At 47.3% G+C, this 15,557-nt stretch overlaps 3 protein-coding genes across 16 annotated transcripts in view; 1 reads left to right on the forward strand and 2 right to left on the reverse strand.

Moving 5' to 3' along the window:
* Window positions 1–1,015, reverse strand: part of INPP5D (inositol polyphosphate-5-phosphatase D) — a 97,205-nt gene extending 96,190 nt beyond the window's left edge. For both annotated transcript variants that reach the window (XM_084638338.1, XM_084638336.1), the window contains exon 1: window positions 875–1,015. The gene's annotated coding sequence lies outside the window, so the exon portion shown is untranslated. The remainder of the gene's footprint in view (window positions 1–874) is intronic.
* NEU2 (neuraminidase 2) overlaps window positions 1–15,557 on the reverse strand; it is a 75,875-nt gene that overhangs the window by 3,137 nt on the left and 57,181 nt on the right. For 8 of the 11 annotated variants that reach the window (XM_084638355.1, XM_084638351.1, XM_084638353.1 and 5 more), the window contains 2 exons: window positions 2,634–2,764; window positions 875–1,079 (listed from right to left, as the gene is read on the reverse strand). In XM_084638355.1, the coding sequence (XP_084494481.1) occupies window positions 875–1,075 (201 nt within the window). In that variant the 5' untranslated portion in view covers window positions 1,076–1,079; window positions 2,634–2,764. Of the gene's footprint in view, window positions 1–874; window positions 1,080–2,633; window positions 2,765–5,342; window positions 5,482–5,537; window positions 5,622–5,669; window positions 5,757–15,557 lie in introns of those variants that run through there. The other 3 variants (XM_084638348.1, XM_084638346.1, XM_084638347.1) reach the window with 3 other exon arrangements.
* The window catches only part of NGEF (neuronal guanine nucleotide exchange factor), a 106,742-nt gene continuing 105,704 nt past the window's right edge, over window positions 14,520–15,557 (forward strand). Inside the window, exon 1 of one of the 3 annotated variants that reach the window (XM_084638341.1) lies at window positions 14,520–14,585. Coding sequence is in view for 1 of the 3 variants with exons in the window: in XM_084638342.1 (XP_084494468.1) it covers window positions 14,661–14,709 (49 nt within the window). In the remaining 2 variants the exon portion in view is untranslated. Of the gene's footprint in view, window positions 14,710–15,557 lie in introns of all 3 variants that reach the window. The other 2 variants (XM_084638342.1, XM_084638339.1) reach the window with 2 other exon arrangements.

Here is a 15,557-nt window from a genome sequence, read left to right on the forward strand (position 1 = left end):
AGCATGCAGACAGAAATCACCAAATCTCTTTCTGACCAGCTGAACTCTATCTAACTGAATTATTGTGGGGTTACATGTGTCATTATTACTGAATATATATATCACTGTAGTGCTCTGAGACCCCACTAGTGATAGGCAGAGACAGGGTCTTGGTCCTGAAGAGCTTACAATCTAAGACAGTGGATTTCAACCTCTGGTCTGTGAACCCCTGTGGGTCCGCAGCCTATGGGTAAGATTTCCAAAAGGGCTGCACCTCCATTTGAAATTTTTTAAGGGTCCGCAAATGAAGAAAGGTTGAAGACCACTGATCTAAGACAACAAGCCACATCTGAAGGACCAGAGGAGAGGGATATAATCCCACAGATACTGTATTTTAATATATTTGCAGCTGTTAGAAGTTATTACAAATGGATCGAGCATCAACTGCCCCCAGCTTGCCACCAGCCTAGCTGTCATTAACAGGTGAATTGTTAAGTTAGCCAATTCACTTTGATGGGCTACACACATGAACCAGTTCCCATATGCACATCCCATACACACTTTTGTGCGGTGTAGCGATTTTTGACTATTTGTAAGCTAGATATTTGTTTTACCAGAATGAAAAGTTATTTACCTCCTGTTTTCACCACCTCCCACCAGGCTTACCCCCCCAGCCCGCCTCTCTCTGTCTTGCGTCTCTGGATCCACTCCAGCAGCCCCTCTGTTCCTGTCTCTCTCTAGCTGGCTCCCTGAACCACAGTGGATATCCCAAGGTGCACCAGCAAGCCTATTACACCCTCATTTCTCTGGTTCCCTGTCCTGGCCCCGCACCCAGTGTACTGCCCCCCGAGTAAGTGAACCAAAGCCAAAGCAGCTTTAATGAAATGTGCATTACCTGAACATGGTGGGTAGTCCCATCGTATGTGCCTCTGCGCATTGCTATCAGCTTGGCGTGTTCATCCACCTCATCCTCCCGCTCCTCGGCGAATGCCAGGATGGTGCAGGACTGCGGCACATAGAGCAGGGCTGGGATTCGATAGCTCCAGAATCCCTTTCGGAACAACGTCTCTTCTTGTAGGACAGGAAGTGAAGCCATCAGGCTGTGGGAACGGGGAGAAACGTGTCATGGTTTGATCTACCTATCACACAGCATGAGAGACAGACAGTGACGGCTTGCCAGTCCAGCCCTCTCCCCTGGCAGACAGAGGACCCATGAAATGCACTTTCTGCAACCCTATTTGGCTTTTTCTCTTTCACCTGGCTCTCTGTACAAACCACTTCATATAATCCTAGCCACGCCACTGACAGTACAGTGCAGACTCAGCCCAGGGCCTGGCTGATTTTAATAGAATGGAATAAAATAAGCACATTAAATAAATTAATTAAAATGTGCCCAGAAAATAAAAACAAACCCTTTTAGTTAATGAAATTCAAAGGCTGCCTTTGTTCAAATTAGAGGACTGGTGGGAATGAAACATTACAATATTTTCCCCAAAGAGTTATTCTGGTTTTTCACTATGTTTCCAAAAGCCAACATAGAAACAGGGTCGGTTCTTTTCCAGACAGCACCTCGATATGTCCCAGAAGCCAAAGACAGCCCCTCCCCAAACATGAGCTCTTTGAACCCTACAAAGCTGACTGCAACCCAGACTGACCCTGGTACCAGTCTTGTATCACGTGAGGCTGGCAGGGGGTGAGAGTACTATACGGGAAGTGGGTACTTAGTGTTATTCAACAGCAGACTGAAAAGCAATACTGCTGGGTTCCAAAGGACATCCCATTCAGTGCTTGTCAGCAAGAGGGTCAGCTAGCTGCATCCCAGGACTTAGGAGTGCGAGGTGCAGGAGCTGCTGCTGGAGAACTAGAGGGTGGGGATCACTTGGGAGCAGGATCTTCATGTTTCTAATAGGGATGTAGAAGACCAGGGATGTGGAAAACCAATCAGTGCTCTCCAGAACATATGAGTCAAGACTCAGGGACCTGGGAGACTTTACTGAATTTAATTTGAAAACAAAACCCCCTGAGTGATAGGTCTGTGGAGTCACTGTTGTGGAACAATGGGTCATGCGGTTTTCTGGCCATAGTAGGGGCCTAGCCAGAAAAAGCAAAGGACACTCGACTAATGCAAGCAACAAGCGAATGATCAGAATAGTAAATAATGGGTTTGTCGCCATGACTCTGCACTTGACAATGCCATGATGGGGCAGGGGAGCAGAGGTATTGTATCACTTATTTGATGGGAGGGCTGGCAAGAGAAGAGAACAAAAAGGGATGCAGGGGAAGATGGTTGTGCATCACAAGCTCGGAGTTCAGCCTCTGTAGGGTCTATGGGCCGGTTTTGTGCAGCTCTGCTCCATGTAACCTTGCAACAAAATGAACATCCCTGATTCTTCTCCCCCTTGCCCTGCCTTGGTGCAAATCCACTGACTTCAGCGGAGTTAATTCTGCATAGAGGAGAACCAGGCCCATAGGCTCTGAAGCAGTGTGTGGGCGGAGTGGCAGGAAGCAGGAGACAGTACACTGAGGAAGGGATTCAAAGTGCCTCCTACTTGAGTGGGTTCTTGCAACACTCTCAATGAGGGAGCGTCATATCCACTCATACACACATCTTTGAAAGGGCTACTGGTGCTACTATTCCCATGCAGGACCCATACCCCTTCTGAGGAGATCTTGCTCTTCTGGTAGTTTGTGTAGGTACAATGGAGTTCTCTGATGAGGCTGCAGAACCAGAGAGAGAACTTCGTCCACCAGGAGAGTAATCTGGAGCAGTCTGAGTTTTTCTGCTCTACAAGAGAAAAGAAGATGCATTTAGCAGCTTGTCTAACTGGGCAGCTTTTACTGACCGTCGTTACAGTGGTGAGACTATCAATAACGCACCAAGTGTATTTACTCAGTAAGCTTTATCCCCCACTTTGCACTACATAGGCCCATTTTATCATCACTTGAAGGGGAAGTGCTGATCGTGAGCCACAGTGCTACAGGAGATATAAACAAAGAATATGTGTGTATTTTCACACCCTGAAAACACTGAGAATTTTGAACAAGCATTGCTAGGCAGAAATTGTTTGGACTGTATTGTATTTATCTAACACCAGTTGTGCCTTTTGCAGAGCTACCTTGCAAGCCACAGAATCACAGTCAATCCAGACCAATGACAGTGAAGAGAGAAGTCTATTCCAGAGAGGCAAATCCTGTTCCACACTTCTGAAGTGCAGGGGACCCATATGCAGCAGAACTGTTACAACTCCACTGCACAGAAGGGCTGGAATTTGGGGAGCCCAAACAGCGGTGTACCTCTTCTGCACAGTAGAGCTCCGCTCCAAAGGGCTCCCTATGTTCTGTTAGGTGGAACGGAGGGGCTTCCCTTGGGTTAAAGGCAGAGGAAAGCGGCTGAGTCGCTGTTCTCCCGTCTTCATTGCACATGTACCTAGACCCTCTGCGCTCAGTGCCCTCCACGTGCAGCAGCGCAGGGGTTCTCAACCTCAGTGTCACAATCAGGTGTCAGAGGGTCACAGTCCCCCTGCACTTCCCACATTTGCCAAACAGGAGGGGCTGTCCCAGGACGTAAGAGGAGGTCACTGGGTGGAAAAGGTTGAGGATTGCTGCAGTAGTGGCCGCAAGTCTAGGGCCCCTGGACAGCATGAGCGGGAAAGAAAGAGGATGACAGTTTATATCAGAGACTACAGACACATTGCAGTTTACCCTGAAATTTATCTGTAAACAGCTTTCAGCCTTTCTACTTCACCAAACTTCAGAGGGCGATTCCTCTAATCCTGTTCTGTGGCACTGCCTGGCAAAGTAGCAGCCGCTAGGTTCTCTTAATAAGCTTTATGCTCTTTACAGTAAAGATTTTTAATACAGGGTTTGTTCTTTTTCATGCCAGAATTTCTGACACTGAAGTCACACCCTCTTAAAGGGAACAGCATTGGCACTGCAGTAGGAGGGAAACTGGGGGAAATGCATCCTCCTGCGAAAAGGAGGAGAAATAAAACACACAAAATCCCAACAAGAGACTACATGGAAGGTGTGAAAGTCCTTTTCCTGGCATTGGCAGAATTCAAGCTGTACAACATGCTGTGCTGGTTCTGTCTGAGGATGGACACACCTGCTGATGGTCACACATTAGTCCCTGGTGTTACTCTGTCACCTACAGAGCAGCAGGGAGGAAGGATTGCACCTGCACTTTCTCTTTTGGCCACTAGAGGTAGCTCTCAGAGCTGAGGATCGGTAGGGAGGGGCAAAAAGAAGGGAAAGAGGAGATGAGAGAAAGTGAGGCACAGGCTAATAGGAAGTGGGAGAGGGCTCAAAGCAGAGGCAGCGTGTGAAAGATGCTACGCAGAATTTTGACTACTGCCTGAAATACCCTGAGATCCAGGACAAAGCAATTGTATCCAGCACATCCAGAGAGCAAAATGGATTAACACAGAGACCGGACCAATGCTGCATTCAAGCTTCAGAATGAGCTCAATTTGTACGTCAGAATGGGGCCCTTGCTGCCTCCTTCTCTCTGCCCCCTTCAACAGCCCCTGTGGCCTGCCTATAGGGTAGAGCCAGCCCATCTGACAGCAGGGGAATGGTGGTGGGCTGGAACACAGCTCTCTTGGAGGACACTTTAAAACAACAATGCAAACACTGCACCACTGGCCTCAGCTTCTGTAAAAGCTTGTTCCTACTAAATGTAAATCTGGGCCTAAGTTAAAATGCCAGCTTGCTTTAACTGGGAGGCAACATGCAGAGGGAATTGTGCCCTCTCTGTCCTCATGAGAAGGATCTGCTGCTTTGCCCTGGAAAATATCCGTTCCCGAAGGGATTTCAGATACAGCTCCAGAAAGCAAGTATGTTTGTTATTCAGTATTGAAAAAACCCAAAACATATAGGAGCCAGAATCTGTTGCAGATGAGCATAGAACTCTTTTTCAGAGTCTTTTCCTTCGGGAGCTGTACCTAGCGTCCATTCAAGATGAGCACAGAAATCCAGTCAGCCTCCTTTCTAGCTCAATATTGGACTAGGGAGTACTTCCTGTCTGACATTAGTCTCTTTCTGCTGTGTCACACCATCAGAGAAATCTCACAAAACAAGAGAATTTGTGTGCCACCTGGAACAGAGTCTGGGCTAAACCCGGATTAGGTCATGAGATTTCTTAAAGAGCCAGGCAGCCGGTAATTCTTTCCAGGACAGCACTTTTGCCCAGTGTATCCCATTCAAAGTCAGAGCAAAGGGGAACTGTTTGTGAGACATGTCACACAATACAATCCCAAGATTATTAAAAGCATTCTGAGTTAGAAAAGAGGAAAGCGCCTAATTTGACCCACTGTTGAACTGGTCCTGAGACTTCTAGCGAGGTTGTAAGTTGAAAGACGTACCTGCAGTAAAAATTTAATACCATGTTTGCCAGGGGTCCAACCTGCCCTAGCATGTCCTTTCCGAAACAATCAAGGTCTTCTTTTCAAGTCACTGTCCTGTGGGAGGCAGGTCCTGTAGTCTATAGGATAAGGCCCACCCAGCACTGCAGAGGCATTTACACTTACACAGACAAATCAACACATTCACTGCTGTACCTTTGGTGGGGTGCAGCTCAAACGACATTCCTAAGAGATCCCACAAACGCTTCATGCACTTCCTCGCTCATCACAATGCTCACCCTTATGAAAAACAGGTAAGAAGCATACAGATTAAAAGAAACACCTCACCCACAGCGTCTCCTGGAAGCTGCACAGAGGGGGGAAAACACACAGTGAACTGGTTATGTACAGCGAAGGCTCACCACTAGACGTCTCCCTACATACTAGCATACTAGACCAGGCAGGATCCTTTGAGAGAAAGAGAAATTGGCAGTTAGTGTGGATAAGTGACCCAAATCCAGAGTTAAATCTGAACCACTTTCCCGTACAAGAAAACATTCCATCTGAACTGGATCAGTTCAGAAGAAAGACATTTAACTTTCTAGCAATAGCAGTTAAGCTACTCATGAGAGTCAGAGCTATTCAATAGAAGTAAGGTGGTGGGGGTGGGGGGAGAGTAGGATGGCTCTGTTCTAGTTAATGGCTAAAAAGTCAGATGGGATGTTTTTCTTCATGGTCCTGTTGTCCCTTTCTAATGTTTATTCAGTCTCTTAGATAGCAGTTCATTTCAAAGTGTTCTTGAGCCCTGGGATTGGTTTGCCTGAGTATCATACAAGTCATGGGTTCTCATCCCAGAGAGGGGTTGCAACCAGATGTCAGGGAGTGCATGCTTATACATGAGAGGAGGTCCCAGGGTGGAAAAGGTTGGGGATCACTACTAGGGTGACCAGATAGCAAGTGTGAAAAATCGGGACAGGGGGTGGGGGGTAGTAGGAGCCTATGTAAGAAAAAGCCCCAAATACCGGGACTGTTCTTATAAAATCGGGGCATCTAGTCACCCTAATCACTACTGTAAGTAAAGACTGTGGCCCTAATCCACTAGCTGCATCAGAGTGGACTCTTGCACCTTAATGGAACCCCAAGAGTGCTTGGTATGGGAAGAAAGGTGTACCCACATGGATCGGAGCGAGAGATGCAAAGAGATCCAATCCCATCTCCCTGCCACTGCAGAATTGTTCCCTACAGTGCATTTTCTCTTGCTTTGTCTGGCCCACAGAAAGATCTACAGCAGTGGGGATTCCAACACTCCCTTGGGGAGACCATTCCACAGTCTAAATCATCTCTCTGCCAGGAAGTTACCTTTCCGGGGGGGGGGGGGGGCGTGGATGGGTGGGAACCGTTTATCCAAACAACACATTGTACACTGCAATTATTTATTAAACTGCTTTTCAGTATCCATGGAAAAACGTGTTTCTCAATGTAGACCCTAATGCTCCACTCACTCCAATGAAAATCAGGAGTGACTCAGACAGAGTCAATGGCATTAGCGAGAGGAAGAACCAAGCCCTTTATATCTATTGTTCTACACTTGTTATTTCTTTGCTCTTGAATCTGACTGTTATAATGAGAATTTGTTTAAAAAAAAGGTAAGTTATAAAAAAATGCAAATAGGATGTGTGGGTGCATTAATAAGGGGATGTAAAAATAATCCAGAACATAATATAATGACAGTATTTGAACAATGGAGCCCTCTCGTTTGGATACCGTGTTCAGTTTTGGGTGCTACCTCTTAAGATATAGCAGTGACTCCCGACTTGGAAAAGAAAACTGGGAAAAGGAATTTAGAAGTTAATATTGGTGAGTTCATGTGGAAAGAGATTAATAGGACTGTAAGAAAGGCTACACTTAAGGAAGGACTGAGATCTATTCAATTAAAAATTATCAATGCAAGTTATATTCCCCTTGCAAAATGCTGAAAACTGAATTCACTGACTTTGACAACTGATAGAAATGCAACACCAGTGCAGGGAGTTTAGTATATAGTGTTTTGTTGGAAGGTGTTAATGACTGCAATCAATCACAAACCTAGGTAAAAACAACGAGAAGTCCTTGTGGCACTTTAGAGACTAACATATTTATTCAGGCATAAGCTTTTGTGTGCTAAAACCCACTTCATCAGATGCATGGAGTGGAAAATACAGTAGCAGGTATCTATACACAGTACATGAAAAGATGGGAGTTGCCTTACCAAGGATTGGCCTTATTAGCCACCTGAGGACCCATAACTCCCATGGAAGATGATCACACTCGGTAACGAGTAATCGCCCATCATCATAGTTCAGGGGGATTCCCTAGGGACTGAGCGGAAACACAGGGACTGAGGCATTGACTGGTTGCAGTGTGTCTAAGCAGAAAGCCAAGAGGAAGCCAGAGGTGAAGTGGTGAATGTGGCCCTAGGAGAAAGCCAAGAAACAGAGTGCCTTGGGGTCAGGGCCAGTGTAACCACTAGGCGAATTAGGCAGCCGCCTAGGGCTCCAAGATTTGGGGGCGCCAAAAAGGGCTCTGGAGGGATGAGCAGCGACAAGCTCACAGGTGGGAGACAGCCGGGCGGTGCCAGCCCTGGCTCCCCCGGACCCAAGGAGATGAGGCGGGCGGCAGGAAGAGAGCTCTGGGCACCTGGGCTGTGGGGGCGAGGCAAGCCTCGGGCTGCTGGGGAGAGGGCTCCATGTGCTGCCCGGGGGACTCTGCCCTGTCAGGGGGAGGCAGGGGCCTGCTGGTGCCAGGAGCTCAGGGGGCGGACCCTGTGTGCTAGGCTCTGGGGAGAGGGGTGGCATGGCATGGCTGGCCAGCCTGGGGGTGGGGGAGAAGCTGTATGCCAAGCTCTGGAGCAGTGGCCAGGGTCCCGTGGGCCGGCCAGGCTGAGGCGCAAGCGAGCTGGGCTAGAGGGGGCTGCGTGCCACGCTCTGGAGACGAGAGCAGGACTCAGCCATGTGCTGTGTGCCGGGCGGGAGAAGGTTGGGGGGGGGGTGCTGTGTGTCAGGGGGGAGAAGGAGGGGAGCTGAAGGGAGGCTGCGTGTCTGGCTGGATGCTGTGAAGGGTGGGTTGTGTGCCTGGCTGGGGGGGCTCTTTGTGTGCTGGGCTAGGCTTTGGGGGGGAAAGTGGGGGACCAGTGGGCCAAGCCGGCCGGGGAGGGGGCTGTGGAGCGAGGTGGAATGCGCTGGTCCAGGTTTTGGGGGGAGGTGGCGGGGACGCTGTGTGCCTCTCCAGGCTCTGGGGGGAGGCGGGGGGGTTGTGTGCTGGGGGGCTCTGGGGAGGGCTGTGTTCTGGGGAGAGTGTCGGGGGCATGGGGGAGATGGGACAAGTGTACTGCTTCACTACGGTAGACAGTGGCAATGACACCATTTTTCTTGTCGCATGCAGCCGTTAGCATGATAAACAGCCTGTCAGAATGGGTAAGTTTACTAGTTTTCGGAAGTTGTCGCCTGAGGCTAACTATTTTTGTTGAGTTGTTTCAGATCTAAGACTCTGGCAATTGCTGCTGCATCATTTTGCTAATACTTTGTGTCAATTGTGTGTGAGTCAAGGAGGTGGGGGGGGGGGGGAAGGGCACAAGGTGGAAGTTTCGCCTAGGGTGCAAAATATCCTTGCACTGGCCCTGCCTGGGGCACAGGACTGGCTGAAAAAGAGAAACTTTCCTTTCTGAACAATGAAACTGCGTTCTGTTTGTTCCTACCGTGTCCAGGGAAACAGCACTTTGTTTAAATGTTTTGTAAATAAAACAGTGTTGCACAACAGAAATACCTGATTATCATCAATTTCTCCTCCTAACAGAAATAGCCTGGCAAAGCCCCAGATAGTGCCTAATCACTCAGGCCAAGGGTCAACAATGTAGCCTGGATTTGCATGGATCCTACTGTCACAAGATTACTTGCTCCTCCAGGCCCTTTGAGGCAAGAGGGGCTTTTGGCAGTTCAGGGAGGGAGTTCATTTCTTTCTTAATTATTTTCACTCATATCTTAGGCAATTGTTCCCATGGTCACAGTGCTCCTTCCTACGGATAGAGCTCTCAGGCTTCCTGCTCTGGCTAGCTATGTTCATGGAATCACTTATATGTACCGCTAACATTTTGTATTATACATTGCACCATGTATTCATTTTGCTGTTGTTACGAATTACACCTGGTAGGACAAAAAGAAAAGGAGTACTTGTGGCACCTTAGAGACTAACCAATTTATTTGAGCATGAGCTTTCGTGAGCTACAGCTCACTTCATCGGATGCATACCGTGGAAACTGCAGCAGACATTATATACACACAGAGATCATGAAACAATACCTCCTCCCACCCCACTGTCCTGCTGGTAATAGCTTATCTAAAGTGATCATCAAGTTGGGCCATTTCCAGCACAAATCCAGGTGTTCTCACCCTCCGCCCCCCTACACACAAACTCACTCTCCTGCTGGTAATAGCCCATCCAAAGTGACAACTCTCTTCACAATGTGCATGATAATCAAGGTGGGCCATTTCCTGCACAAATCCAGGTTCTCTCACCCCCTCACACAAAGGTGTGTGGTTTTTGGAGGGGAGTGAGGGGGTGAGAGAACCTGGATTTGTGCAGGAAATGGCCCACCTTGATTATCATGCACATTGTGAAGAGAGTTGTCACTTTGGATGGGCTATTACCAGCAGGAGAGTGAGTTTGTGTGTAGGGGGGCGGAGGGTGAGAACACCTGGATTTGTGCTGGAAATGGCCCAACTTGATGATCACTTTAGATAAGCTATTACCAGCAGGACAGTGGGGTGGGAGGAGGTATTGTTTCATGATCTCTGTGTGTATATAATGTCTGCTGCAGTTTCCACGGTATGCATCCGATGAAGTGAGCTGTAGCTCACGAAAGCTCATGCTCAAATAAATTGGTTAGTCTCTAAGGTGCCACAAGTACTCCTTTTCTTTTTGCGAATACAGACTAACACGGCTGTTACTCTGAAACCTGGTAGGACACGCACACAACTGCTGTGAATTACACCTGGTAGGACACGCACACAACTGCTGCGAATTACACCTGGTAGGACACGCACACAACTGCTGCGAATTATTCCTGACAGGTCACGCACAGTTTGAATCTAGGCTGAGGCACAGAAACAAAGTCCACAACTGCAGAGTTCCCAAAAGACACTAAGTTTATTACGCTCAAGCGTGGTGCCCCCCTGCTAGCCGGGGGGGGACCCTGAATACAAATTATACAAAGGTTATATACTTTTTAGCAAAGCATGTTGCCCTCCTGCATCGGAAACCTTAGTCAATAAACAAACCCTTGTCTTATCTACCACCTATCCCTGCTTGGTGCATTCCTCGTGCTATACCAGTGTGTTAATTACACAGCACGGTCCTAAAGCCATGCATCAGTAACTTTTATTATCAGAATGGGAGGCCTCACATCAAGGCCAAGAGACAGGGAGTTAGAAACTGACAAAAACCAGATACTGGGAGTCAAGGCAGGCTGGAGACCAGGAGGAGGATTTTCACAAGGATTCAGTATCTAAGGATCACTCCTCCTGATGTATGATGTGCTGGCATTTAAACAATGGTGGGCCCCAAACCAAAATGGAGTCACATGTACTAACTTTTCCTTAACACTGTATTGATCTGAGGGGAAAGTAATTATATATTTAAAAAATGGTGAGATTGGCAAGGCCCAGAGAAGGCCAAGGAAGCTGGCTAGAGGTATAATGTGGTTTGCATACAAGGAGAAATTGTAAACTCAGGATTTATTTAGTCTTATAAAGGGAAGAATCATAAAGGAGTCAACTGAGAGATTTTTAGATCCTGAAGGGTACAACAAAACCAGATCATCTTTACACTGCTCCATACTACTACAGCAAGGAGACGTTGAATGCAGCTAATGGCAAGTGGGTTTAAAAGACATAAAAGACTATCCAGCTTCATGCGGTGGTGTGTCTCATGCTGTAGACGAATCATGATTCCAGTTGAGTCTTCACTGAAACTGCTGGACACTCACAAACACTAGCTCACAGACCCCGAAACCCAGCTTGCACTGCCCACAATTTCCACACAAGATCCATCTAAATCTCAGCCTGGATTAACAATCATGGAACAAGAAAAGGAGTACTTGTGGCACCTTAGAGACTAACCAATTTATTTGAGCATAAGCTTTCATGAGTCTCTAAGGTGCCACAAGTACTCCTTTTCTTTTTGCGAATTCAGACCAACACGGTTGCTACTCTGAAACCAATCATGGAACAGACTGCTGATTGCATTGCACCCTCAGGGCTGGATCCTCAGTTTAAGTACATCGGCACAGTTCCGATCGCTTCAGAGAAGCAACACCCATTGACACCAACTGAGCGTATGGTCCATTGCCTTAAACTTGCGGAAGTCTGTGAGGCAGGAGACCAGATTCCAGAATACAGGGGAGCCAGATCTTAAAAGAGATCGGATAATTTTATAACCAACGAACATTTATAATATAGTTGTACAGGGCAAGAAGTCATGGGCTCAAATTGCAGGAAGGGAGATTTAGGTTAGACTTGAGGAAAACATTGGTTAGTCTCTAAGGTGCCAGAAGTCCTTTTCTTTTTGCGAATACAGACTAACACAGCTGCTACTCTGACACCTAATTGTAAGGGTAGTTAAACACTGGAACAAATTACCTAGAGGGTTGTGGAATCTCTGTCATTGGAGGTTTTTAAGAACAAGTCAGTCAAACATTTGCCACGGATGGTCTAGATCAGGGTTTCTCAACGATTGGTCCGAGGACCGCCTCCAGTCCCTGAGATCTCCCTGAGTTTAGGAAGGCAGCAAGCCAGTCCCTGGTATCAAAAAGATTGAGCAACACTGGTCTAGAGAGATAATACTAAGGGCTTGTCTACACTGGCAATTTACAGCGCTGCAACTTTCTCGCTCAGGGGTGTGAAAACACACACACTGAGCGCAGCAAGTTTCAGCGCTGTAAAGTGCTGGTGTAGACAGTGCACCAGTGCCAGGAGCTACGCCCCTTGTGGAGGTGGTTTTTTTAGAGTCCTGGGAGAGCTCTCTCCCAGCGCTGTGCCGTGACCACACAAGCCATGTTAAAGTGCTGCCATGGCAGCGCTTTAGCATTGCCAGTGTAGACTAGCCCTTAGTCCTGTCTCAGTGTGGAGGACATTTCTATGACTCTATGCTAAAGGCCTGATCCAACTCCCATAAAATCAATGGAAAGGTTTGCACTGACTTCAGTAGAGATGCACTGGGTTTTACAAAAAGAAATATTAAAATTGTATACTTCAAGTTATCAACTGAACTATTCAGGGGGCACAAAAAACCAGCTCTTTCCTAGATACTACACAGCTGTCCAGAGGAATTCTGAAACATCACGCCTAAGCCACCACCAGCGACCATTGGTCCGATTAGGGACAACAGAAATGTAGGTACAAATCCTACATAGAACTCAAAGTATTTTTTGTAGAGAACATTTTGCAAAGGGAATTTTGATTAATAGATTCAAAAGGCACAAAAATAGACTGGTTCTGCTTCATACATACCAATAACTAGCTACCTACACAAAAGGAATTAAAAGACAACAGCAATTAAAAAATAGCTGTAACCCTTCTGCCCGTCAGAATTGGCAGCAACAAGGGCCGGGTTCAGTATCTAGGGGGTTCAATCCAATAACACAATGCAAAGCCGGCTCGAGCCCCCACCCAGTGACCTGGGACAAATATATATGGCCCCCGCTGGGCGCCTCCAAGGGGCAATACTTCCCATCTCACAAGCACAGAGTCTGAGTGTAGCAAAAGCCTTTTAATAACAGAGAGAAACAATGTGGCATTATGTTGGGGAAACACCACTAACAGGATTCATAACACAACCCATGAGCAAAAACCCACCCCAAGCAAATTGGGGTGTGCCCTTTCGCTTTGGTTCTTGAGTCCAGCAACCCAAAGTCACTCAAAGTCCCAAAAGTCCAACAACCCAAAAGTCTCTGTCCCTGGTCAGTGCAGCGCCAGAGTTTGAAAGTTTATCTGCAGAGTTTTACCTCCCAACCTGGGTGGAGATGGGGGGGAGGGTGCGAGTGTTAAGGGGCACCTTCTGTGGTCCAAAACGGATTGCTCCACCTCTCCATGGGGCTCTGCTCCACCAGCCATCCCACAAATCACTCTGCCCTGCCAGCCGCCCCCATGAGCCACTCCACAAACTGCTCCACCAGCTGTCCCGCAAACTGCTCCGCAACATATCTTCAGCCCCCCCAACACAATACTCAGTGATTTCAGCTCTTAGTAAGCTCAGCTCTTTTGTGATTTCAGCTTGTAGGAGGGGAGCCTCAGTGCTGGTACACCATTAGCCCAAAGTGAATTGAGCTCAGCAGTCTGTAACTAGACTCCTAATAGAATCAAAATTAACTCTGATATTTCAGTGGAGAGAGAAGGAAGTGCAATTAACATGTAAGACCCTCACCAGGAGGGCCCATACCACCAGGTATTAATATCTATCCCCAACCTCTCTCAACTCACTGAGTTTTAGAACCCATGTCCCTTGCCTAGCAAATGCTACTTAGTTGATGGCGAGTCCCTCCATCATAACAAAAGGCGAAGTACAGTTCCACTGTCCTTGATTCACATAATCAGGATAATAACAATTTATTCTTCCTGCCCCAATAACCGAAAAACTGGGGATCCCACAGCAGCCAAAGTGACCATTTGGGCAGCTATGGGCTCATGCTAGGTGGGGTGGGTGTGCCGATGCAAATGAGATCAGCCCCTGAAGTTCTTTTCCACAACTTGTCACAACTCACTACCAGATGTCAGGGTGGAGCTCATCCTGACTCTGCTTACATAAAATTTAGCAATCACATTGCATTATTTACCGCCATTAGAAAAGCAATAGGAGTGACTAAGCCAGTTTTCCCTACCAGATGTATTATTTCCACTCATTTGAGTTTGGAGTTCTCGCACATCGTCCAAATTTTTAGATCCTCACTCCATCATTAAAGGTTTCTATTGGGCATGTTACACATGCATTGTAGTTAAACCTTCAACCCAGACAGCATGAAGGACGTTTGAAGTGTGTTTGCACTGACTTATCTGAATAAAGGGAGAACTGTTGCTTTAAATTATGTTTGCAGTGACTCTAGAAACTAAAGCAAACAAAGTCCTAGGGAAAACTTTTGCTTTCCAACATGCTGTGATTGGTTACAGAAAGCACTGGGGCTGAAGGTCATAGATATTGCCAGCAGGGATTTCCCACTCCAAGGATCAGATCTTTGCCGTAAGTCCCTTTAAAAAATTTTGGTAATATAGTACAGAGTCAGTGGATAAACGTCCACTAGTAAATGGATGGTAAATGACCACATGGAGACAATGGACGAGCCATGACAGATTCTCATTAGCAGGTGAGTGAAATTCTATTGGGGGGAGGAGGGGTGTTGATTGATGATGTTGACGGAGCACAATTGTGAGGAAGGAATTTCAGCCAACAAACAAGGACATAAATGAGGAGTCCCAACTGGCACAGGCAGGGTGCCATTGTGTGTAGCTTATACTGTTGGAATGATAGTGGACAGAGAGGAAGGAAACACACAATTGGCACAGCACAGCACAGCAGTCACAAACAGGTCACACAGGGCATGACTTACTCTGCTGTGGGGCCCTTTGCACAAAACAGGCATTAACAATTTAGAAGAGAAAATGTAAAGATATAAGCAGCAAACATTCCAGGCACCACCCACCCAATTGACATCTCTTCTTCCAGGCCCATGACACAGGCTGTGATTTTGTTCCTGACAGCTATTCATCTGCAATCTCTTGCTAAAAAACTATTTTCCTTCTATTATCACCAGAACAAGCTTTCCCATTAGACTGCCAATAGTTCAGCAGCCAAATCCTTGTGAAATTGCTCAGCACATAATACAGTAATCCAGCAGTTCTCAAACATCATTGCACCGCAACCCCCTTCTGACAACAAAAATTACTTCATGACCCCAGGAGGGGGGCACCAAAGCCTGAGCCCCACCACTCCAGGCGGGAGGACCAATGTTGAAGCCCAGGGGCTTCAGCCCCAGGCAGGGGGGCCTGTAACCTGAGCCCTGCCGCCTAGGGCTGAAGCTGAAGCCTAAGCCCCACTGCCCAGGGCTGAAACCTGTGGGCTTGGGCTTTGGCCCCAGCAAGTCTAATACCAGCCCTGGTGACCCCATTAAAATTGAGTCATGACCCACTTTGGTGTCTCAACCCACAGTTTGAG

Source organism: Lepidochelys olivacea (assembly GCF_965140295.1).
Source record: "Lepidochelys olivacea isolate rLepOli2 genome assembly, chromosome: 9".
Lineage (NCBI taxonomy): Eukaryota > Metazoa > Chordata > Testudines > Cheloniidae > Lepidochelys > Lepidochelys olivacea.